This window comes from Xenopus laevis, chromosome 5L (genome assembly GCF_017654675.1).
Source record: "Xenopus laevis strain J_2021 chromosome 5L, Xenopus_laevis_v10.1, whole genome shotgun sequence".
NCBI lineage: Eukaryota > Metazoa > Chordata > Amphibia > Anura > Pipidae > Xenopus > Xenopus laevis.
The window spans coordinates 97,938,634-97,966,292 of record NC_054379.1 but is presented as its reverse complement, the minus strand read 5'-3'; the positions used below and the strand labels follow the sequence as shown (position 1 = coordinate 97,966,292).

The following is a 27,659-nucleotide window of genomic DNA, read 5'->3' as shown; positions in this document are numbered from 1 at the left end:
GATATAAAAAATACAAAAGCTCAGGGTCACACTCTCTGCTTGTCTGTAACATGGATTTCCTGCTAGAGGCTGCTGGGAGTTGTAGTCCATAGTGAGGGGGTAAAGTGACACTTGTATCTGTGTGTGTAACCAGGGGCGTAACTACCGGGGGCGCAGGGGGTGCAACTGGGCCAGGGCCCGCACCGCTGCAGGGCACCCCCGGCAGATCGCGCGCTGCAGCCGGCTCGAGTCGGGGGCGGGCCCGCTGTAAGGCCAAAGGCCTCAGAGGTAGTGAGGACCAAGGGAGGAGGTAGCAAAAGTCCAAGTTCGCGGTACAAATAGGGATGAGACGAGAGAATGGTCAAACAGGCAATAATATCAGTCCAGGCAGAAGAGGTTCGAAGTCGATGAATCAGGCAAGAGGTCGGTACACAAAATAGACAAGAATATCACAAGAAACACACCCAGGAATAGCAAGCTAAAACCTATAATTGGGCACTGATGACTTCCCAGAGTTCCTTCTTATAGGCCCAGGTTTGGCGCCAATTTTGGACGCATCGGCGTCATAACGTGTGCGCGGACGCGCTGACGTCAGCGACCGACGCGCAGACGTGTGCGACCGACGCCGGCGCCGATTATTGACGCCGACGCCCATTCCATCGCCGGCGACCAATCAGAGTGCGGGAAGAGGTGGGCGTCATCCGGCTGCGTCCGCGAGGAACCAGGGAGCCACCATCTTGGACGCCATCTTGGTCACCATTTTGGAATCCTGACTCAGACTCCATTACACCCGCCCGGCTGCACGAGCAGCACCAGGGCCCGCCCCCACCTAGTTCCGTTACTGTGTGTAACATTATTAACACATAAATAGTAAAGCCAGTGCTCAGACCATAATTGTGTGCACAAATATAAGAAATAAAAAACTTTGCAGCATACAAAAATGAAAACAATTAAAGTTAAAAAAAAAAAAAAATCCCAATCTTGTATTCATCTTTATTTGCTTGCCTGGAATAAAAAGTTGTTTGCAGTAATACTGCTGGAGTTCCTCTTCCTTCTCCTATACTTCTGTATAGTTGTACTTGGCACTCAGGCCTGGATTTGTGGAAAGGCCACCTAGGCCCGGGCCTAGGGCAGCAGGATTTTAGGGGGCGGCATGCTGCCCAACCACACCCACATTGGCTCAAAAACACTGCAGATGCGCAGAAGATACAATAATCTTGTAAATTTCCCGTGCCCAATCTACATTGCTCCAGTCCCGATTATGAAATTTGCATGAATAAAAGGGGGGCGACAAACAGCAGTGGGCCTAGGGGCGCCCGCTATGTAAATCCGGCCCTGTTGGCACTGCTGTCTTCCTCCTCTTCCGAATTGAGTGCAGTCGTTCCTATTGATGTAGGTCACTGTGGGAGCCCTGGAGCTGTCATTACCCATAAATGAATGCTACATTGTGTCATGCACATACCCCCTGGCAACCTCAATGATGCTGGAATTATGGGAAAAACATAATGGGTAAAAAAGGTGGCAATTGTAATTGAAATTGCACTTGGCGCACTGCAACAAGATAAGTAAATGACACCTATTGTCTCTTTTACATAACTATTTGAAAGTTTTTATGTGCCTGAAAAGTCATTATATTCTTTTACATCATTGTTGTAATTTGTTCCCTACTGTGTCTCCCTAGTAACAGAATCTTTCTTACGTCTGAGTCAATATACCTTTATGCCTTTTTAGCTGCATTCAGATCAATGTTGATTAATGTCAGGCACACCATCTGAGATTTAAAAATGCTGTTTGAATTCATAAGGATCTTCTACAAACTAACTTGTTTGCTATTCACTCATATCTACTTAGCAATGGCTCCAGAGGAGAGGAATTGGCAAGAATAATTTTAGTTGAAAGTGTTGGGACATGCCTCATAAAAAGCCTGGAAGTGAATTAATCTGCACCCCTTGCTCTTTTGTTCAGTTAGATATAAGCTGCTTGAAAGCATTGGATATAGAAAGGTAGAACTGCATTTTTGTTCTTGGAAAATCAGGATGTATTCATATTCTCAGTTCTTACACTGGCTTCTGATATGCTTGAAACACCCATTTAAAATGTGCGCTACTCACTTCTAGTAGGAAATCTATGCTTAAAATAAATGCTGATACTAAACTCTATAGTTAGTATAGATATGGATATATATAAATTATGTGAATGTATGGAAGGGTGTGTGTATGGATGCTGGGTTTTCATTTGGAGGGGTTAAACTTGGTGGACTTTTGCCTTTTTTCAACCTGATTTAACTATGTAACTATGTAACTATCTAGAACTTAACCCTAGCAATAAAATCTTCAATACTAAACATTTTTGAAATGTTAACGTTGATCTTAAATCTGAGGGAGCATTAAATGACAGACAATAGAATTTCACATATTATTGCTTTTTTTGTTGTGGCCACAATGCCAGACTGGATTACTTGTGGCCCACAGGAAACTGAACCTCTGGAGCACTCTGCCTGCCACCACCAGTGGTTACTATCAACCATTGCCATCTCACCCCCTCATATACCCTCAAGACTGGGGTCCACCAAGATTTTTCCTGTTATCCCAGTGGGCCTGTCCAACCGTATGTGGCTTTGATGACAGTACTGAAAATAATCCTAAAATTTAATATCTACACTAACATTCAGTGAAATTATTACACAACTATCTGGACAAGAAAAACTAAAACCCTTAAATGGGAACTCTGGCTTCCAACCCAAAATTTGATAAAGAAGCCCACATAACACAGAAACCCATGATATACCCATATCCGTTTCTTCAAAAAGTATGAATAAATGCCATTTTCTATGCTGAAATCCAGTTGTAACAGTTCTTTTCTTTCAGCATCATTTGAAATTCTGGCAGGGAAGGAGGGACTAAACCCTGATTTGCAAATTGTAACAACTTCTCCACAGCTTAGAGTATGCAGGAACTACATAACCCACAATGCATTGCACTGTGACGTTCCGTTCCATATTGAAATCATGTATGCAGGGAATTGTGGGGTTTGGCGGATGCAGGCTGAGGAGAGATGGCTATGGATACAAAGTAACAGTAGTCAGCCTGCTCAGCAAAGTTGTCGGACAGATCAGCAGGAGAGCAGGGGGCTAGGCTTGGGGAACTGTTCCAAACCATTAAAAATCATGAAAAGTCTGCATATTTTTTAATCAATGTATTTTACAAAGTTGGTTGAAATTATGTCTACTTTTCAAAAAGCTCAAGTTATATTTGTGTGGAGTTCCTCTTTAATATTGTCACTAAAAACATTAGTATGCTAAAGTGCAGAAAAAACTGTATTTAGGGCCCCCAACTAACATTGTGTTTGTTCTGCTAAGTAATGCATATACAGGTCACATAGCACTTAACAGGTTAATAGATAAACTGTTGCCATTGTTGCTTGCTTTAGTTCAGGATTAAAATTAAGTATTTTCTGTATTAGCTATATTGGTGAATTAGTGTTGCTTCAAAACACTAATATGTGTTCTAATTGAGCACCTATGGGTGTACATTATTTGATTTTATATAATCTAATATATTTAATAATTTCATCCATTTAGCAAGCCATAGTGTGATAGTTGGGTTCATGATATGTAGGCCTGATGAAAGTAAGTTGCTATGGTAACTTTATCATATGTATGTACACATTGAAAGTATACATGGCGTTGCTAAGGAACAAAGAAGATGTGGTCCTACAAAATGTGATAGCCATGACCAGTTAAACTGTCTTGCAAATCAAATGTTGCAAGCTTTGTAAAATAACTTGTATTTTTCTTGTTTTATCAATGTAAACCATAGATATTGCACATGAATTCATGTAGAGAAATACAAATCATAGCTGTCTATGGTGATTTTGTGGTGTATGTTGTGCTTTAATGCACTAAAAGAACATGTGAGAAATCATTATTTGCAAGTTCAAGGCCTGATCTTAGGAAAGGTTATAGAAAAGCTGAAATGCTTCCTATGTAAAATCTGCAGTAACCATAGCAACCAATAAGGTGTTTGCTTTACACAGGTGACCAACTAAGCGCTACTTGTTGATTGGTTACTATAGATTAAACAAAACAGAAAACTGAAGGAATTTGTAGAAATTTTGTTTCATCTACTGTATGCCCTTTTCATTACCCCTGCTAGCAAGCAGCCATGCTTACTGCTTTTCAGCCCCCGGCTTCTAGGGACCTAATGAACGTATTACATGATTTTATGCATTTTTCTGCAAAACACCTTTTGTTTGATGCTAATGTGATTGAATACTGACCTTTTTATGAACTTTGGGTGTCTTTTTTTTTTCTCCAAATTACATATACATTGGTAAAGCTGGAGGGGGGGAATTTCCTGTGACGGATGTTAAATATTTGGTTACTGGACTGTAAAGAGAATTGATTACCTGATATCTTAATGCTTTACAACTAGCTTGTTGTCGCTTTGCAGGGACTGACAATAATATCAGATGATATAATTAGGGAATATGGCTTTGTTTTCTCATTAACAACTGGTCACCAATTGAATTGCCTAGACAAATACAAAATGGCTTAGGTTTCAGAGCTCCTGTTGCTGCCATGCTAAATACATCATCACCCTGCCGGAGAATGGCTTTTAAAGCCATTTATTCTGTGAGCTCCGCTCATCAAATTATTTGTAACATGACAGGTGATGGTGTGTGTCAGCTGGGAGAAAAAAAATCCCTCACCATAAACTCCAAGCATCTCTCACTTCACCCTCAGGAAATGTAATGTGGATCGTCTTTCTCTTCGTGGAATTCATTCAGCAGACCCATTGATACTTGTAAATACGGAAGTCCGTCTTCAGCTCTTGACTAGTCTTTCCGTGTCCAGTAACTATTTTAGAATGATTAAGCTTCTTTGCTGAATAATGCAACTTAAAGCCTTAAAACCAGAGTTGTTTACGTACAGTCATACTGAAGGCATTCACAGCTGCTGTTTTTGAGTGGTGGACATTCATTTAGTCAATAAAGAGGTTAATAACCCCAGCTATGTGCACCATTTGTTCTTATCTATTTATTTACTGTTAAGAAGTATAACAACTTCATCTTGGTCATAGAATATTTGTTACGGCACTTATATTATCAAAAGATAAATGCTGTGACAGGGACATATTAAAATAACTGCATGAACCGCACCCTACTGAAGTCTGAGCAGCGAAACAGACTTATACATTCCCTTGGCAGCTTTCCAAAAATCAGATCTGCATTACACACTTTAATCTGTAGTTTACAATATCCCACAGCTAAAATCATTCTATTTTGTTTGTATTCTACACCTGTCGCCACTAAGTGAAAATTGCTATTACAGTTTGTCTTTGCTACTGCAGTGTTTGAATTATTTTAAAATAATTCTGTCATGAACTCAGTACCCAAAACTACCTCTCCCCTGAAAAGGAGCCCTTTGGGACCTTATGAAGTGGAATTTTTGACTCCTCATTTTATTTTGATGCTTGTTCTTACTGGAGTGAGGTTATATATATGGAAATAAATGTGATTGCAAGCAACAGGCAGTGACTTGTATCTCCCGAGATAACATCTGCTACAGTACATAATCTGAGGGCAACTTGAATAGGAACCATGGGAAGTCATAGTTACACAGATAGCAATTAAATGGGCCTGATTTTCAATTATACTCTATTTATGTACAGCTGATATACAACACTATATTGTAAAAATATAGCCTAATTTAAGAATCCCTCAGGCTTCAGCATTTGGGTCCAAAAAACACACAAGAGATCCTAAACTTCTGCATGGTTTCTTCCATTTCTTCCTGCAGAGTGTTTTAGATGACTCTCTCAACAAGCAAACCATCAAATTTAATGTCACTTACCACTTTTATTTATAGAATATTGAAAAAAAGTTACTTTAATGCTAATTTGCTCTAATGGTGCATGATTGTGCATGCATATTATAAGCAAGTGGTCTGCTGAATTATAAAATTGGGGTACAGGTATTAGATCCCTTTTCTTAAAACCCATTATCCTAGAATATATGAATTACAATGGGTAAACGGGCGGTCAGATTGAAGGGCCGCATCAGCGAACGGATCAGATGGGATTTTTAGTCTCGTCTGATCGACATCTGCCCGACTTTCAGCCAGATATCAATCGCGGAAGCCTGTCGGAGGGCCCCATACACAGGCCAATAAGTTATGTAATTGATACAATAGTTGCTAATATTCCACAGATGCTGCTGAGAAATGTATCAACTAATGTAGCAAATTGTAGCCGTTCAGAATCTGCACCTGGATCACTGAGCTGCCAGACATTAAAAGGAAGAACATTAAACTTCAAACTTAGATTTTGGAAATATGGTAAAAAATAAAAGATGGTGAACAATCGGAAAACAACTGAACTGAAAAAGTGTTAGGAAGGTGACCAACCCTTGACTTTTACCAGACTTAAGGTAGGGAGATTCAAATTATGGGAAGATCTTATGGTAAACCCCAGGTCTCAAGGTACTTTAATCCATGGAGTGTAAATGGTAAACACTGATGGGGATTCCATTATATTATTATTAAAACATTCACTAGAGCATTCACAAAGCAAGTTAATCTAATTTTCCTAAGTATTTTATTTTTAAGCATTCCATTATTCTCTTAAAGTATTAATCCCTTTATGTAGGATGCATTTACCAAGATGCTGCATGCATGTCAAGGGCCAAAAATGGTGATAAGTGCTTTAAAATCAATGGACAGAGCTTGGATACAGATTTCAAGCTGACGTGACATATACAGATTGAATGTTAGTATTAAATGAACATCTTTGATATGCAGATGGCATTTGTTTATGCTAAGATGCATTGATACAGTAGCTAATATTTAGTAAGTCACTGCATATGGTTTGGTAATGACTGATATAAAACTATATAGCAAACAAAATATATTAATTTTTACTGTTCTAAATAACATACATTTAGATATTAATGAAGTTCCAGAATTAGAAAGTATTTGATGAAATTTAGAAACTCAAGAATTAAATGTAGTCAAATAGCCAGGGCAATAAAATATCTCCTAAAGCATGAAAATGTGTTATTTTCATATATATATATATATATATATGTGTGTGTGTATTTTTGTATGCTGCTTTTAATCTTTTCAATACAAATGGACTTTTGCATATTCAAGGAGCGCTGGTGACTTTTGTTTTGTGTGTGTGTGTATATATAGATATATATATATATATATGTATATATTTATTTTTCACTATTTTATATATTTATATATATATATATATATATATATATATATATATATATATAAATATATAAAATAGTGAAAAAATACAGACTGCACTCAACAGGCTCAAGTCTTTCTTTTGGTTTTCTATTAAAATCAACAATTAACTGAGCCTGTTGAGTGAGGTATTTTTTTGCTATTTTATACACAGTTTACCTGCACCCAGGCATGTTGTGTTTTTGTTTGGTGAGTGCTCCTCCATGTTATATATATATATATATATATATATATATATATATATATATATATATATATATATATATATATTTATGACACCCTCTTTCACCACTGGCTATGCAACATGTGCTCCACCGAGGCAATTTTTCTATTTCCCAAACACTGGATTAATTGAACAAACTATTTCTGTCAACTAAAGAGATATGTATAGAGAATCCCTTGCAGTTCATATGCTAAAGAAGATATAGCTAATTGAAGACATCATTGTTGAAATGAGGGATTTAAAGTATATAAATCTTGTTTAAACATTCTCATCCTATTAAGCTCAAAATCATCTATTTAATTGCTGAGCAGACCCAGTTGACCACTACTGCTAGAGGAACAAGAGACTAAAGTGACTAGTCTCTAATCTCTCTCATATTTCTACCCTATTGATTAACTTTGGTATTAAGTATAATTTTTACTAGCTAAATCATAACTCTTTAAGATGGATGACATTTGGATCTTAGGGTGATGAATGTCTTTAGGAAAGATATTCATTAATGAACTATAGATGAAAGAGTATACTCCTTGACTGTGATATGTATTTCATACATGTCACACAATAATAATTCTATTTCTACATATACACATACATCGAGCTGTCACTTCTTAGTAGTAGAAATAAAGTCTCCCAGCCATGTTATTTTAAGAAGAATAGTGCACACGGTTTCTGAATGTAGCCCCATACGCATCAGCCCTGTGGAAATGGATAAAAGTCTAACTGATTTCCCTAACCACTGTTTGATATATTCCAATGTTTATCTTCCTCCTTTACATTAAGGTCAGCTACATGCCTTGTGTTGCAGTCATGTACTGTAGCGTCATGTGCACCACTGGCTGAAGGAAGGGAAATGATAAACATCAATGCAAGGAATAAATATAATAAGGAATAATTATATGATATATGTTTACTTGCAATTTAGGATAATATATGAAGTATTATAAAGTAAATATGGCGAAAAATATTTCAGTTTCCTAAATTAATAATACACTGAATGCAACCATATATTTTAAAATGTTGGGATCATTAAAAATAGCAGATATGTCAAGGCCTAATGCTGCAAGTCATAATAAAAATGAATGAAATGAAGCACATACTTATTCTGCAATATAACTAATTCAAAGTACATACACTGTAAAAAATATATCCATGAAACTGGAAAACCAGAACTACACTAAAATAGCAGAAGAGTATTTGCTCATAAGGAATCCTGCCTAAGGAGATAAAAGCTTTCATTGGAAATTAATTCTTGTGTCACTGATATTCAAATTAAAGGCTGCACAATTAAATGCTAATATGTCTGTTATTTCAAAGTAGTAAATGATGCCAATATTTAGGTAAATGATCTGCTGAAAGTTTAGAATTTTTGTGAAATAGTTAATATTCCAGGAAAAACCTTGAAACTCTCATCATGGCATATGGCGACACATTGACAGAACTCCACTGGAGAAAACACTTTTCCCTAATACTTGATATTTGGAACAGTCACTTGCTGACAAATTTGCTTCCTGGGGAGGTTAAAATAACCATGGCAATCCTTACTCACTTAGATAAATGAAGTTGCTATAGCAACAGCTGATTCATTGAAACAGATTAAAATAAAGTAGAAATGTTTTTGGAATTTATTTTAAAGTCAGCTGTGGCAACACCAAGAACCTGAAGCTAAACAGAAAAATAAGAAAGAACGCCTTTTAATTAGAGAAGACTGACTCAATAGATTCTAATTTTGATTCTCTAGAATCATGGTGAGTCCCTAAAAATAAACTGATCTTTTCTGCCTTTTGGCTCTTTTTATACATGATTTTAAATCAGCCCTTTTCTTTATTTTTATGCTGAAGCAATCTCTTATATATTTTCCACCCTAGCATTTAAAGTACCAAGCTTCAGGACAAAATGTAGGTGCCAGCTTAAAGGGATACTGTCATGTGAAAAAAAACATTTCAAAATGAATGAGTTAATAGTGCTGCTCCAGCAGAATTCTGCACTGAAATCCATTTCTCAAAAAGAGCAAACAGATTTTTTTATATTCAATTTTGAAATCTGACATGGGGCTAGACATATTGTCAATTTCCCAGCTGCCCTAAATCATGTGACTTGTGCTCTAATAAACTTCAATCACTCTTTACTGCTGTACTGCAAGTTGGAGTGATATCACCCCTCTCCCTTTTCCCCCCAGCAGCCAAACAAAAGAACAATGGGAAGGTAACCAAATAGCAGCTCCCTAACACAAGATAACAGCTACCTGGTAGATCTAAGAACAGCACTCAATAGCTAAAACCCATGTCTCACTGAGACACATTTAGTTACATTGAGAAGGAAAAACAGCAGCCTGCCAGAAAGCATTTCTATCCTAAAGTGCAATCACATGACCAGGGGCAGCTGGGAAATTGACAAAATGTCTAGCCCCATGTCAGATTTCAAAATTGAATATAAAAAAAATCTGTTTGCTCTTTTGAGAAATGGATTCAGTGCAGAATTCTGCTGGAGTAGCACTATTAAAGGATGCGTTTTGAAAAAAACATGTTTTCCGATGACAGGATCCCTTTAATTTCAATGTCTACTTGCTTTATGGTGATGACAAAAAAAACGTATTAAAGGAAGATTAACATCTAAAAATTAAAGTGTTTTAAAGAAATGACAATATCATTTTACTGTTGCTCTACATTGGTAAAACTGGCATGTTTGCTTCAGAAACACTTTTTTATACAGTATATACTGTTGCCCTGCACTAGCACAACCAGTGTTTTTGCTTCAGAAAGACTATAGTTTATATAAACAAGCCACTGTGTAGCCATGGGGCAGCCATTCAAGCACAGGATAAAGAGTAGATAACAGCAGATAACAGCTAAGCTCTATAGTATACAATGTGATTCAAAAGAACATATGTTCTTTAGAATCACATTGTATACTATAGAGCTTAACTTTATCTGCTGTGTAACCTTTGTCCTTTCTCCTTTTTTAGATTTGAATGGCTGCCCTCATGTCTACACAGTAGATTATGTGTTTTTCCTATATAATTCCATACCAGTAGCAGCTTATAGAAATATGAAAAAGTTTTCATCATTTCTGGGGCAAAACGTCTCTCTAATATCATTGAGGTTTAGGGGGTTGTTTATCAAAGGTTGAATGTTTTTGTACCTTGAATGAACTCAAATGAACTCACAACTGGAATGGTATCTTATTTCAAGAGAAACTTCAATGGTAAAAACTGGATTCTGCGAGTTTGAGCGGAATGCGAAAATTCTAATTAATTGAGTTATCCGTGGGAAAAAAACTCGAATAGCTCAATTTATTCGAGTGTTTGGGCAAAACCCTCCAAAAAACATCATGCAGGTTATTCACATCTTGAAATAGGTCAAGGGATCTCTGCCATTGACTCTTACATGACCTCTACAGGTCTTAGACGATGTATTTTCGGATTTGAGCTATTGACAGGATTGGGGTGTAAGAAATCTTGAAAAATACTAGTTTTTTTTTTAAGAAACCACTCCTGTATTGACATTCCTGGGTCCTGTATGCATTATATTTTGGTAGTTTCCTGTAGATAATCTCTAATTATCTACATGGCATTCAGAATTTTAATAAAATAATGTTTAATAAAAAAGTGCAAATATTTTTATCAGGGAATCATTCTTTAGGTAGTATTTAAGTTTTTATGTTAAACATTGGTTGCCATACTTAAGTTCATTAAAACATATAGGGCCAAATTCCATTAGATGAGAAAGACTTATCTTCTAATTCAATTCCAGATTTTTACCAGATGCATTCCATTGAGAAAAATTTATCACATGAAAACTCCATTAATGTCTATGGAAATAAAAGTGGAACTGGAACTGAAAAAAGTATTTTTATGGAATTGACTCTGGCCTATAGTATGGTAATAGTGGATTTATAGCTGTTTGGAGAATGTTTTCCCCAGTATCTATTGTTAATGCTGTTAAAATATAGATGCTAATGAAGACACATGATTTAGTAAATAGGAAGGTTGACTTCTATTTTAACTTCAGCTACATCATAAGCATATGTTAAACTATTGGGAATAGTATGAACCAAAAAAACATGTCATGAGCACAGGAAGGAAATTTGCCTCTTTTACAGGACAGTGGAAAAACGAATCTGTTAGCAGAGCACCTATGTTGACAGTCTACTATTTTAAACAGAGGCTATTTACAGCACTTCCTGTGCTATTCATAGCCAAAACATTATACAGCATATTCGTATCAGAGATCAGTTTCGTAGTATGGCCGATGGGCAAATTCTAAGGTGTTTGTGACAGTGGGAAGTTGAAAAGTCTTCCACAAATATGTAATGTTCCATACAGTTTTGAAAACACGTAAGGCTTAATTTTAAAATTAAATTGCAATTAAATCTGATTTATACTGTAGGGTATTTTAAGCACCATCACCAAGTGAATAAAATGAAGAAGTTATACTATGCTAAAATACATTAACGGAGATTCATCACACAGTAATTAACTTTCTCTAGGAGACCATATGAGGCATATCAATAATGGCAGATAATAAAAGCATGGCATTAATATAAGTGGCCTGTAATGGAGTATGGAACATTCCTGTGTGCAGATTCGCAATGACCTGTGTTTTGTGCAGCTCAGTTCTGCTAAAAGATTTATTTAGTAAAATGCAGTTATGAGCAGCATACACTACTGCATTGTGGGAAACTGGGAAGTTGCTAAACAAGCAGTGTGGTATAGAATTTAGTGAGGCTATTTAACTACAAATGATAAACCCTGCGCCTATATATATATATATATATATATATATATATATATATATATATATATATATAATATATATATATATATATATATATATATATATATATATATATATAGTACATACATATATACAACCATATCATATTATTTATATTATATATTATAAAAAGAACTTAGATTACCAGGGCACTAACTCAGTGAAAGATTTTTGTGCTGTTACCTGAATTAGTTTCTCCTACAAACAGGGTTTACCACAATGACAAATGGATCAGGAAAGAAGGTAATTGCACTATAACTGTCAAAGAAGGAGATTCAGCTCCTTTCTAACAGTCATTAGCCAGGTTAGTATTGAGAAATGGCCCATTTATTAATACATCTGTAATGAGTGTTGTAATGGGCTTTGGTACGGAATTGAGTGACTTGTGAGGTATGGGTTTGTCAAAGTAAAAGAGATGAGGTTTTCTTGATACTTTATACATATTATAGATGCCAATTATCATCTCTGTGTCACCAGCTTCATTTATTCAGAAGAAATATGCATGGATTTATATTTTCATTTATCAATATTTCACTTCTGGCATACATAGAGCCGCACATATCTTATTTTAAATGAATAGTACAGACAGTGAAAGCAACAATGCTAAACTAGTAACTACATTTTAAGAGACTCCAGAGGATGAAAGTTATGATCTACTGTAAGTAGAATTAGCGAAGCCATGGCGATTCTCATTCTTAAACCAGACATCCCAGCCTGGAGCATTTTATCTATACATGTTGTCAGTTTGTATAAGTCTGGGTGAAAATATTATTTTTAACTTCAGGCAGGTAGTAACTGTGGGAATTCTAAGCAGCTGCTGTTGTGCTACCATCGTGTTTTTGTAATACGTTTACTTTCAATGCAGAGGTAGCAAAGTTACAGTAACTGATGCTTATTGATCCATGGGGGAAATGCTACTGAGAATATTAGGGCAAACTATTTCGAACGGTAAGGGTCAAATTTCAAAATTGAAAAAAACGTTGAAATTCAAAGTCAAAAAGACCAACCGAAACGAAGTCAAAGTTTTTTTTCGAAGGAAAAGCGCATTTGATCGAATTTGATTCAAAGTTTTTCCCAAAAAGTCCACCAATTGACTCCAAATAGGTTCCAGAAGGGCCCCCAAAGGCTAAAACAGCAATTCGGCAGGTTTCAGAAGGCGGATGGTCAAAGTCGAGTTTTTAAAGAGACAGTACATGATAAATTTCGATATTCGGATTTTCAAATTTCTTTTCAAATTCAAATCGAAATTTGGACTATTCGAAATTACACAAAAAATACCTTCTCATTCAAAATTTCACCTCGACCTTTGATAAATCTGCCCCCAAGTATCAGCCAAATTCATATGTGGGGGAATAAGAATTGTTCTGTATTTGGGTGATAAATTCAAGTTATGTAAGGAATAATTATAGAAAATACTATAGAAATAATGATTCTATAGCCATAAGATTTTTCTCCATAAAAATAATAGAAGCATTAACAGTTTTTCAGTTGACCGTATTAATCATAGTAATTGGTTGTAGCTGGTGTGATAAATTTTATTATATTATTATTATCATTTTCCCTGTGATTCAGGGCTCCCACCATTGTTATCTTGGAGATCACTTTTTATCCATAATTAGAAAGGGGTCCGTTTACTAAAGTGCGGTAAATCTGACTTTAAGTTTCCGCATGTTATCGATGAGAATATTTTTCCACCAGAATATTCGCAGCTAAGTTTACTAAACAGCGATGCACTCAGAAGTCATTGCGAACCCTTGTGGTAACTACGTTAATGAACCAGCTTACGTTCGTGGTAATTTTAGCGAGTTGCGAATTTTCTGTCGACAAATTACGTTTTTGCGAATATTTATGCTATAAAATAGTTTTGTTTTATGGTGGTTATTATGGCAATTTTTACTGTGACATTTATGGCCAGAAATGCATCTTCAAAACTCATAAACTTTATTGACTGATGATTATACCATCCAACAACATCACCAGAGTAACACCAATCAAACATTTATGCTTCATATACACCCAAGAGAATCATATGAACAAGAAATCATACCAGTCAATCTCTTTGCTTCATAGAAATGCAGTTTAATGTAGCCAATCACAATGAAACCAAAAAAGCGTAGAGGCTGACGAATCCTTGGACTGTGATGACCACTGCCAATAATAAGCTTCTGAGCTGAAATTGCTGCTGTTGCAACAGATAGAAGCAGAAGCCAAAACATCCTGTCAGCAATAGCTACAGATCTCCCTTCTGTCAGCAAAGAATGATGGGTAAAAAAAAAAGTATTATGGAATATTTCCTGCCCCTTGATAATTTTCTGACGAAAAAATACTTTTACGCCACTACATAGGTGGTGGTAAAATTTTGTGAATATTCTTACGTAAATTTCGTCTTTTGCACATTTTGCTGTTTAGCAAACCAGGCGTTAATGTATACGTAGCGTTAGTTTCAGCGAATGCGATAACTGGCGAAAACATATTTTTGCGCAAGAAAATTTGCAAATTTATATTTACCACAGGTTTTACTGGTGAAAACATATTTGGCGACAAATTTGTCTATATTTTGTGCTCATATGTTTACCGCGCTTTAGTAAACGACCCCCTAGGTTATTTTGTAAACTAAATGGACACAAAAAGTAGCTTTCTGTTATTCAGGCCATGCTTTACGTTAGCCTGTCTGCATCAATAAGCAGGTTCTCAAATTCCCTGTACTGTATATCCCTTTCCACGGGATCAATGCACCAACACTAAGGGGGTAATTTATCTACATTTGAATTTAACTTTTTACCGCAATTCAAGTTTTTTTGCTTCAAGAATCGAATAAATTCTAGTTTTTAAAATCAACGTTTGGAGTTGGATTAAACACAGAAAATTTTAATATAAAAATTTGGCATCTAAAATTCATGTACTGTACAAATCAATGGTAGTTGTCTCAGCAAAATTCAAGGTATTTTTCCATTTGGGTTTTCAAAATGAATTTGAAAATTGCCAGACTTATTGAAAATGATGAGTAAAATGTGAATTTACTGCATTCAAGTTTATTTTTTATGTTTTTACACAACTGAGTTTTTGAACTTCGAGTTTTTGAATACATAAACATACATTCATGGTTTTTCAAGTTTCTAAAGTTTTGAGTTTTCTTGAATTTCAAAAGAAACTTGAAAACTCTATAAATGTAGTGGCATAAGTACAGGGCTGGGTACAGTTGTAATACCAGTTAAGGTCTTGAGAACTCTGGTGAAGAACTGTTTCTATATTCAGCTATTTGACATTGTTTTCATGTACACAGGGACAAATGAGGGTTCATATTTTTTCTGTACCTGTAATTTGGTTATTAATTTAGCTGACCTTTCCTGAAAGAACATTGAAGCCTCAACTGTATAATTGGGATAACTATGACCATAAAGAGTATGGTTGAGCAAATTGCTGGCACTCTCATTTGTCATAGAGCTAACAACAGGGACACTGGAAAATGTATTTCTGCAGTACTCTAAGTGCTACAGATTGCAAGGCCCTAAATTTAAGTATTTATTTGAAGAAATATTATGTATATTTTATGTTCCATATGTCTGCTTAAATATGAATAACAACTATGTTATTGATTTCCATTAAATAAATATTTGAAAAGCAATTTGATAATTTGCAAACAACAAATTGCCTATGAAAACATCCACAATTTCCATGGTGTGTTTATCTGATTTTAATTTTTAAATGCCTTAACAGTAGGTTTCCAGCTGTGGAATTGTTTGTATCAGTTAATTAGAGCAGACTGAAACATTTATATTCATTACTTATAATGCATTTTTAATATTCAACTTATACAACAAATGTTTTAAAACATCTGCCCATTTTTTTTTTCAGGCAACTTTTTCCAAATGGACTTCCAGATGAATATTCTTTTGTAGCCACATTCCGTGTAAGGCGAACTACCAAAAAAGAGCGATGGTTTTTGTGGCAAACAATGTCCCGCTTTGGCAATCCCCAGGTACTGTAGGAAAGAAAGAGGAATACATCTACTTAATTTCTTGAATGTAATTTTTAAAATACAATAAATCTATAACAAAAAAAAAAATAACATTTCACAATAGGCAGCTATTCAAATTAAACATTTATGTAACCAGAAACTACTGTAATTGAATTTTTTTGCTACTGCAGAAGTTTAGTGAAGATATTTGATGAATCTCTTTAATTGTATTTGACTTGTCTTGTAGGATTCCATTCTAATTGATGGCAACAAGAAAGTAGTGGAGTTTACAACTAAGCACAATGGAGTAATCACTTTACAGTACACATTTAAAAGCCGTGAGCTTCATCTTCTCTTTGATCGTCAATGGCACAAACTTGGACTCAGCATAGAATCCAAGATTATTTCTCTTTATATTGACTGCAAGCTAATTGAAAGAAGACAGACTGATAGGAAGGATGGTATTGACATGCAAGGCAGTTCGGTTATTACAACACGTGCCTCTGATGGCAAACCTGCTGATGTAAGTGTTACAAAATCTGTTAATAGTATTTTTCATGTAGTAGGGTATGATATCCAATTTTATCAGATACCTGATGCTTCTTACTGTTCATTTAACTCGTTGCTTGTGACTTACAGTATGTTTATAAGATCCAGTGTATTTAGAAGCCAGCTTTCAGTGGTAGTGGTCGCCGCCTTCCTTCTCTTTAATATATTTTCACCAAATCCATTGGAGACCTCAGCAAGCACATCAGCGCATCAAATTTATTTAGATATGTATCAGCACATCATGTTTCGGATCAATAGTGATCCTTCATCGGTTGCAATTTGTAATCTTACTGTAATCTGCGGCTGAACAAAGAAGAACATGGTATAGCAGCTGCTTTTCTAAGCCTTATAGTTAGAGACTGGGAGAATAGGGGCAGGATGGGGAAAGAGAGACATACTTTCTGAGAAAATTGCTATCATGAAATGTATTCTAAATTTGTTGTTGACATGATGCTTGACGTAAGCCCTACTACACATTATCATTACCCAAGGGCAGAATAAAGAGTACTATAGAATGTTCTCATGCTGTGTTGGGGTTGTAAGAGCAGAGGGACTCAGTTTGGCACATGTGTTTCAAGATATATGCATCGAAAAAATTGCCTTCAACTTTGGCCTAAATTATCAGTAGGACTAACCAAATAATGGAAGTGACTTCCTTTAATCATAGCATATCGTTCTATCACAAAAACAAAACAATACACGTTATAAGAATAGAAACTAAGGGGGTTATTTATTAAAATCCGAATGTTAAAATCTCCGAATATTTGAGGTTTTTTTTTACTAGAAAACGCAAATTTTTAGAGGAAAACATACATTCATTTTTCAAGATTCATTGTACTGCAAAAAGCCTGAATCCGAAAAATCCTATAAAATCAAGTTTTTTTTAATAATAAATAAGCTAAAATCTTGCATCGGAGTTTGGTCGTGTTTTGTTTTTTTATAAAATATGAGCTAAATTTGGATTTAAGTAATCCCCTCAATGTTAAAAAGGAACCAATTTTCCTCTTTGCATGTGCTCCCAGTTGTAAGAAACCAGTTTACTAAGGGGCAGAGTTATTAAGGATCGAATAGGAAATTTGAATTTTCAAATATTTTTTTTGTTCAAAACTCACAAATTCGAATTGGAAATAATCAAAACTCGATTTGAATTCGATATTTATCAAACCTTTACCCTGGGAATAATTTGACTATTCACCACCTCATACCTACCGAATTCATGTATAAGTCAGTGGGAGAGGTCCAGTGACCCATTTAAAGATGTTATTAGCTTTCCTGACATTTGCAAAAACTCAATTTGAGTTTAGTCGAATTCTAATCGAATTCGGTTCATTTTTTCGAGTCAGTAAAATTCTTTCAAGTTTTTAGACTTTCTGATTTTTTCTAAAATAACCACCCAATCAAATTTCAAGTATATTTGAATAAAAAAAAATCACATTGAAATTTGACCTTTGATAAATGGGCCTCCCTTTGAATCTTTGCTCAGTACACATTACATTCAATTACATTCATGGTAAAAATGTTGTTCATGATTAATTGAGTTGCACTGTCCATGTAGGAAGGCAATTCATAAGAGCATATGATTGGAGGTAAATTACATCTGTTTGATTCCAGCATTCTTATATGGTATAGCAGAATATTGAATGAGCAACACTTTGTCCTTATGCTGTACTGTTAGGCTAGCAATCACTTAATTAGCCTTGCTAAAAATGACATGCTGCTTAGTCAAGTGAGCAGTAAAATATGGGGCACATTTACAATTGGTCGAATATCGAGGGTTAATTAACCCTCGATGTTCGAGCCTCGAAGTTAAATCCTTCGACTTCGATTATCGAAGTCGAAGGATTTAGCGCAATTCAAAGGAATAATTGTTCGATCGAACGATTAAATCCTTCTAATCGAACGATTTGAAGGATTTTAATCCATCGATGTAATGATTTCCCTTCGATCAGAAATTGGTTAGAAAGCCTATGGGGACCTTCCCCATAGGCTAACATTGTACCTCGTTAGGTTTTAGGTGGTGAAGTAGGTGGTCGAAGTTTTTTTTAAAGAGACAGTACTTCGACTATCGAATGGTCGAATAGTCAAACAATTTTTAGTTTGAATCGTTCGATTCGTAGTCGAAGGTAGAAGTAGCCAATTCGATGGTCGAAGTAGCCAAAAAAATACTTCGAAATTCGAAGTATTTTTTATTCTAATCCTTCACTCAAGCTAAGTAAAAATGTGCCCCATGAACAACAGGGAGATTGTTCCTTCGCTCTGCAAATGCTAGAATAAATTTGTCGGTGCCTCAATCCTCCATAAAGGGTTACCGCAATCCCATATTAGTCCATAAAATAGTAGTTAGAGGAGAGCACTCATAGAAGCAGATACTGCTAAAACATTTTATTATTGACTACAAATCACACGACATGTTTCGGGCATGGCCCTTTCTCAATGCCCGAAACATGTTGTGTGATTTGTAGTCATTAATAAAATGTTTTAGCAGTATCTGCTTCTATGAGTGCTCTTCTCTAACTACTATGTTATAAATGTGCCGCTATATGTCTAAATGAATTCCAAATCATAGCTTAGTGTATAACATGGCAGTTAATATAGTTGTTGCTGTAAAAAAATGGCATTAGTTCCATTATTATAAAACAATACTCGTAGACAATAATTGTGCCTATTGTGTTACTGGTATTAACAAAAATAAGATATTTTTTATAGATACATGGAAAAGAGTTGGGTATGTCATACCTGGGGTACTTTAACAGATGCATATATATACAGTATACATGCTCTACAACAGAAGGCTAAAGATCTGAATTTACAGGAGCCATGAGGGACAATTTGTAAATGCAGGCCCTACTTACTTGCTCACGCAGTTTCAGATTGATCCTGTCCAGCATATTTTAAATAGAATGGCAGTATGCCTTTAATCATAATATTAAAAGATCATGGGTTGTGTAACAGTAATACGTAAAACACTTCACTCTGTGTAGCTATAGGGACTTCTAGATTATAATTGTTTTTTTAATTAATAGACCGTTCAAGTATCATTATCTGCCTCATTATAAAACTGGAACTACTGGAAACATCAATAACAATAAAAAGAGTGGATGTGCCACTAGTATTCTATGAGCTAGAAGATAAATTAGGTGGACTCTTTATTATGGCATACTGGTAAACAAGAAGCCTGTTTATTTCTCTTGTTTACTGCTAAAAAAGAAACAGGCTACTTCAGAAATGCAGAAATCCAGAGACCTGAAAGTAGTTCAGTAGAAAACGTGTGTGTGAGTGCAGAGGTATCAAGAACCTGATTATAAACTTTTTAGTGTATGTTACTTTAGAAGGTGAGTTTGTGCCTTTTTAGAACAGTGGGAATTATTGCACCTTATCGCATGATCCTGTCCAAACCTAATCATAACCCTTTTTCATATACTGAGTAAAATAGGTTGAGGCAACATCATACAATATCATGCGGAGATAAATCATACCTTGTGCCACATAATTATATTTCTCTTATATGCAAGTATTTTATAGCTATTCACATGTTCTTTCTGTTATCAAATCAACACATTGTATTTGCCACATCCTTTTGCAATAAGAAGAGATTTTTTACACTAATGGTGAGAGTCCTCTGAATAAGATGTATTATTATTTGAAATGGAAATATATATAGAGATATACCAATATTTGTGTAATAAAGGTGGATTTCTGAAAGTTACCCAAAAATAGGGTTTTATACCTGATTAGAATCATTTTGGCTCTTTGTAAATATTACTGAATCACTGCTGCCCCCATTTGGAGACATGCATTCCCAATATTTTGTATAAGGAAAACTCTTTGTTGCTTTATAGCTGCAATTCCTATGCTGTTTCATTATAAAATATAAACTAAATGATAAAATAAAATACAAGGAAATTATAAATATATATAGTCATAGCTGTCATCTATCATATATTTTCTCTGGATGTAATCCCATTTTCACTAAAATGAAAATTTACATTATACTGATACGGGAACTGTTATCCTGATAGCCCCTATGAGGTCCTATTTAAACAATCCCTGGAATGTATGACTAGATGGAATCCTCGCTAGCACTATAATGACATAAGTGCAAATCAGTAGCCTCCTAACCTAAATAAATATATATATATATATATATATATATATATATATATATATATATATATATACTGTATATAATGATATCATTTTCTGTTTGTTTCCCTTTAAAAAGGTCACTGCCAGTGACTGAAATGATGGGCTTAAAATACAAATTATATGTATATTTAAGACTATAGTACTTTTATCACTATATATTGTTCGGGAGCAATAGTGTGACTTGCTGTTTTTTATGCAGTCATTATTTGATGTACTAATGCATCTTATTTTGAGTCAAATTCTAGTTGTATAGCCTAATATATTCTCTGCCCCATTATCCTACAGAATGTATAATCAAAGTAGATGTTAGTGGCAGAGTGCAGGTTTAATTGGATTAAATACTACATGTGATTTAATAGTTAAGGGCAATGGCACACATGCATGATAATTTTCAGTTGATTACTACTCAAAAACTATCACTGTATGAGTTTATAATAATATATAATAGTGATAATGCCTGATCCGCCAGTGCACCTGAAGGGTCCAAGCAATTATCATTTAGGTAAATAAAGGGAGAATTGTGAGCACTGTGCATTATTGCCTAACTAGGGCTATTGCAATAACACAGGTGCTAAGTGTATGCAGTGCAAATATTCAGGGGAACAAACAATTTATGTTTTTAAATTTTAATGATCAAAACTAATTGTTGATTGACATCTATTGCAATACTGTGCAATAAAGCACTTCTGAACCCTCTGTCATCCCATATAGTAAAGTAGGTGCTTTACCTCAAGTACAGGTAGCAATTACAATGGATCATTATTTGCAAACATTTTTAAATGCTTCAACAGATTCTATAGAGTATTTTCAGTGCATGCGTAGCTGTCAATAAATCCTGCCTGGTAGAGTAAGTTTGGTACCCATGTATACAGGTATGGAACCTGTTATTCATAGTCGAGACATGGGGTTTTCTGAATAAGGGATTTTTCTGTAATTTGGATTGCCATACCAAAAATAATGCAAACATTAATGAAACCCTATAGGATTGTTTTGTCTCCAATAAGGATTAATTATACCTTAATTTGGATCAAGTACAAGGCACTGTTTTCTTATTACAGGGAAAATGTAAGTCATTTTTAACAATTTTAATTATTTGACTAAAATGGAGTCTATGGGAAATGGCCTTCCCATAATTTATAGCTTTCTGGTTAACAGTTTTCTGGATAACAGATCCTATTCCTGTATTTTATTTCACGAATGCTGAAGAAACCACAGAGGGAGCCTTTGTTGTTATTCTGTCCCTTGTCAATATCTGCAGTAAATGCCCCTGACTGAAGTAGTTTGGAACTTCTGACAGGTGTTGATCTCTGCCTCAGCTTCACGTTGAGTATTTTAACCAGAGGGGATGAAAGTACTGCTTTAATGTTACACATGCAGTCACTTTATGTATTACAGTATATGCTGGCTGGGGCTTAATGCTCAGAGTTCTGTCACTTGATATACTTCAAACTGATTGACATCTAATGCTCAGAGTATCATTATCTTGCTTTTCAGTGTGAGATGTTTCAGTAAGGGATTGGTTTAGGGTAGAAAAGTGAAAAGAGATGAGTTTGTTAAAGGTAGGCTTAATCATTGCATTGTACAGCTATATTATATTGAGTATTGAAAAAATGGATACTCTTCTATTGTATATAATTTGTTCTCTATAATAGTGAATTTTGAAAAATTTGCATGCAGGTATTTTGTGTGTGTGATTTCTTGATAGCCAGTATATTTTTCTTACACATTTTCTGTTTGTGTTTCGTGTCCCCATGAACGATGTCATATCATTATGCCAAAGCATAAACTCTCTCTTACCCATTGATCTGTGAATGTGGTTCTCAAGTCAACTATCCAAGCGTTGAATATTCATCTCACTCCTTGTCCACTATAACTGTCACAGTCAAAATATAGCCCTGTTGTGTTCTTTCAGATACATAAAGTGGACCTACCTATTGTATTTGTTACTTTCCATACCATATTTCTAACTCAAATATAAACAATAGTAAACATCAACAGAGTGAATTATGAGATGAGTGTTTCCAACTCTGACTGGAAATACTGCCTAGATTTGCTTTATAATGTTTTACCGCATCATTACATTTTGGTTTGACTTTCGAATTTCTCTTTGTGTCTGGTGTATGATGATAATATTAAGATGTGCGTAACTTTCACAAAAATGGATGGTTTTTGTGTTTTGTTTTTTTTTATAAAGAATCAATTCATTCAGCTTTCTTTTACTGTGAGGAATTTTGATTTTTGTATATTATTTTCTAACTTAGATTGAACTCCAACGAATAACAATTTACTGCAGCCCAAAGCGTGCAGCTCAACAAAACTGCTGTGAGATATCTGATGGAATGGTAAGATTACTTTCTGTAAATGTATGTTGTCATTTTAGTATAAACTGCATGTCACATTGTGTACCTGTATCTGATCCAATCTTTAGTAAAAGCACTGGAAACTTACAATTTTCAGAGGTGGAAATCTTCTTTGCTATATTTAGTGTATATCCAAGGGAAATCTACAGGATCAAACACACAAATGACTGTTTTACAGGATATACATACTGTAAATATATATCTATATATATAGAAATATATTAATATATATTAATATATATATATATTAATTGACAACAATTGACAAACATTTTGCTCCTGAAAACTGATTTCAAGATAAGTTTGCCGAACATAAAATCCCACAAAGAGGTTTACTTCAATGACTCACCAGGAACTATTTTTATGGCTTCTTCTTGAGAAACTACTGACCACCTACACGCAGTACAAACATTCAGCTTTGATGAAGGGCTGCAAATGTCAAATCTAAAATAATTCTTCTACAGTGGGTTCTTTTTTTATATTATAAATGGGTTGAATTCAAAAGTCAATGTTAATTTTTTATGGTAAATAATTAAATATTTACACAGTTGCACTAATTAAACTATTAGATGGCTATTATATGTATTAGTTTGGGCACAAATCACCCACAAAAGCTACTCTTCAAGCTTTTGGGTGCTATACATGCTTCAATGATTTACATATAATATATATCTTCCCGTGAGCTCAGACCTTCATATGCATAAGCCATACAGCTGGCACACTAGGAAAATAAATCAGTGCATAGAAATGCACAGCAGTAATCATCTAGAACATTCTTTACATTACATATATTTTAAGAAAGTATCACACAACTGAAAGAGATAAACAGTGACCATAAGCAAAACCATTCAATACATAAAAATTATAGAAATTATATGATCTAAATTGTGAAACTATTAGATACTAAAAAATGCTCAAATTAAACTAAGCCTAAGTTAAGTTAGGCCAATAAGCAATTAAACATAGTTTCCCTATTTATACTGTATAACCATAATGTGAATTTTAAAATACTGCATAGACCGAGAAATGCTGAAACTATGCATGGAAAGGTTAGAATTTTGTTCTGACAGTTATCTCAAGTGGAATTGTTTGAGCATACCAATAACAACAGGGAAAAGGTCAGAGAAGAAAGGCAGTAGAGATCACACATGTACCTGCTCAGAAATCAGCATGGAATAGTTGATGATTACTGACTAAATTTCTACTTTGACACCAAAATGTAGAAACTGAGCAACAAGGCTCATTATGTAGTGAGTTTAGTATCTTGTGTCTAGTTCATCAATCAATTTAGGGGAAGGAAGGTGCTGAGGAGGAGACCTGAGCTTACCTGCAGAAGGACAGAAATGCTGTCAGACTGCAGAAAGACATTCCTTTTATGTACTGCAGGCAAAGTTGAAAGATACATTACTTCTAGTTTCTTTATAGAGTCTTAACAATTTGACTATAATTTGACAATACCCGTGTTGTGCAGATTTAAACATATGATGATGTGTAATTACTTTTATTATGTTATTTCACAGATATCCGGGGAGCACATTTTAATGTTCTTTTTATACTTTTTACTTTTGTTATTACTTATTCTATGATTTCAGAATTAAGCTATTGTATAGAATGCATTGGTGACGAGTTTCAGATAATTGTAAGATGTCTTATTTCATTCTAGTGTCCATCTCAGGAAAGCCTTCAAACCACTGCTTCAGCGATTGTAGCTCAGAAGATAAATTCCCTTCAGTCAAAAGAAGTGATTGCCAAAGATAAGTGCCCCTGCTTGCCACATAAGGTTTGTAACTGTTACTTTTTAACTTATTATGGTACCTACAGTTATTCACGTGTGTCAAAATCAGTTTACACCAGGGACAAAAATAATTATACAGTAGATGACAGACTGAAGGTTGTTGGTATAAAACATTTCTCCAGATACACACACATATATCAAACTCATGGGCATTCAATTTATTAAAAGGGAACTAGATGGTAATCTTACACAAATCACAAAGGGAAAATGGCCACATTTGGTAAAAGAGACACATTTTGTTATATAATTTGTACAATGTACATGCCGGCGAATTTTCGCAGTGTTAGCCACTTCGCCCTTTAGTAAATTTCCCCCTTAGAGCTGAAAAGCAGGAAGTAGTGTTCTGTTCTGTTATGTTAGACACCAGTCATTCCAGCCTTTATATATTACATTTTTGGCTAACTATAATATAAAAAAATTTTTATTTTGCACAGCCCATCTATTTATGCAGTTCTGTTAATGTCAAGCACTGTAAATATTCTAAATAAAATTAAAGACATAATAACCATTTTGCCACCAAGTGCTATTTTTGCCGTAATACCTATGCTTGTAAAATGCCTTGCTAAAGCATCCATTACATTCCTATGCACCTTATTAACAGCATTCCTAGTTTTACCACTTTGAACATACATGTTTGTCATGAACATCTTCTTATTATTTCAACAATGGAAAATTATGCATACAAATCTTTAGAATGGTTACTGATGCTTCCATTTTTAAACTAGTTTCTGCACATATTTTGTAGAGCTGCACAATCTACTGAAAAGGTAAATATTAATATAGTGAATAAAGTACCCCCTCTTGTAAAATATAAGGATATTACAAGTTACAGAGAAGTTCCATGACTATATAAAAATTTGAAGGCAGATTGTTTATATAAGTCATGGAACTCCAAGGTAACTTCTAGGGGCCGATTCACTAAATTCGAGTGAAGGATTCGAAGTAAAAAAACTTCGAATTTCGAAGTATTTTTTGGGCTACTTCGACCATCGAATGGGCTACTTCGACCTTCGACTACGACTACGACTACAAATCCAAGGATTCGAAGTAAAAATCGTTCGACTATTCGACCATTCGATAGTCGAAGTACTGTCTCTTTAAAAAAAACTTCAACCCCCTACTTCGGCAGCTAAAAGCTACCGAAGTCAATGTTAGCCTATGGGGAAGGTCCCCATAGGCTTGCCTAAGTTTTTTTGATCGAAGGATATTCCTTCGATCGTTGGATTTAAATCCTTCGAATCGTTCGATTCGAAGGATTTAATCGTTCGATCGAAGGAATAATCCTTCGATCGTAGGATCGTAGCATTTGCGCTAAATCCTTCGACTTCGATATTCGAAGTCGAAGGATTTCAATTCCTAGTCGAATATCGAGGGTTAATTAACCCTCGATATTCGACCCATAGTGAATCAGCCCCTTAATCCTCATGTTTTGCAACAGCGGGTACTTTATTTATTATAATACGCAAGTTTCAGTAAGTCATCTGACAAAAATGACATCACTAACCTATTATTATTACCAATTATTACCAATGACCTAACTAAGCACCATTAATAAGGATATAATTTACAGGATATTCATGGCTCTTATATTATATTGTATTATAAATGAATAATAACATAAGAAAACATTTCTCAAAATGTAATGTTAATTTTGAACTGGATTTTCATTACCTGCTTAGTTTTGATGTTGTTTTACAGGGTGATCCTGGTTTGCCAGGAGTTGCAGGCCTACCAGGGCAGAAAGGAGAAAATGGACTCCAGGTGATTATTTATATATATATATATATATATATATATATATATATATATATATATATATATATACAGTATATATATATATATATATATATATATATATATATATATATATATATATATATATATATATTGTATAATAAGCTATAAAATTAACTTTTTGTATATTTTTTTAATGTCCAAAAATTTAAATGATTAATTTGACTTCATTGCTTTCCTATATTTGATGAAACTAGCTCTGCTTTTTATTGCAATATGTTTGCTATCAGCTCTTCTTTGCTTAGCCATGATTTATTTGTCTCACTAGGTCAGTGGAAACATAATACATATTTATGACCTGTTTCCAAAAATGTAAGGTATTCACCAATGCGAGTTAAAAAAGAGAGGTATTAATAATTGAAAATCACTGCAGAAAAGTGCCTTATTTACTGCAGTGAATCAGTTGCAATTTTTTATCACAATTTTAGATACATATACCTGTAGATGAACTTAATGGAACTGATTAATGATCATTATGGAATCAACTGATTCAGCTTTCATTTGTGAATTGATCTCATTTTGACATTTTTGAATTTTCAGTGAAATTGTTAATTTAATATCGATAAATCAATAATAAATAAATATAGTGTTTGTCCACAGCCTTCTTTGGAATTTGACAAATATTTGATAAATCAGCCCATGTATGCCTATGTTTAAGTGCTATATGGGTGTTTTCAATTCCTTCAGATACTAGTCCTTCAATTACTAGTGTAACCTGATCTACTATAGTGCTAGAATATATATGGTGGATGTACAGTATAGTGATATTCCTTTTGCAGAGCTTTCCCTTGTTTTGTAAAATTCTTGCTGCTTGTGATTTTTACT

General features: G+C 34.6%; 1 protein-coding gene across 2 annotated transcripts in view; it reads left to right on the top strand.

The window, feature by feature from the left end:
• Positions 1-27,659, top strand: part of LOC108716928 (collagen alpha-1(XIX) chain) — a 343,423-nt gene that overhangs the window by 67,562 nt on the left and 248,202 nt on the right. For both annotated transcript variants that reach the window (XM_041563150.1, XM_041563151.1), the window contains exons 5-9: positions 16,088-16,211; positions 16,438-16,713; positions 23,147-23,227; positions 24,909-25,025; positions 26,739-26,801. In XM_041563150.1, the coding sequence (XP_041419084.1) occupies positions 16,088-16,211; positions 16,438-16,713; positions 23,147-23,227; positions 24,909-25,025; positions 26,739-26,801 (661 nt within the window). The remainder of the gene's footprint in view (positions 1-16,087; positions 16,212-16,437; positions 16,714-23,146; positions 23,228-24,908; positions 25,026-26,738; positions 26,802-27,659) is intronic.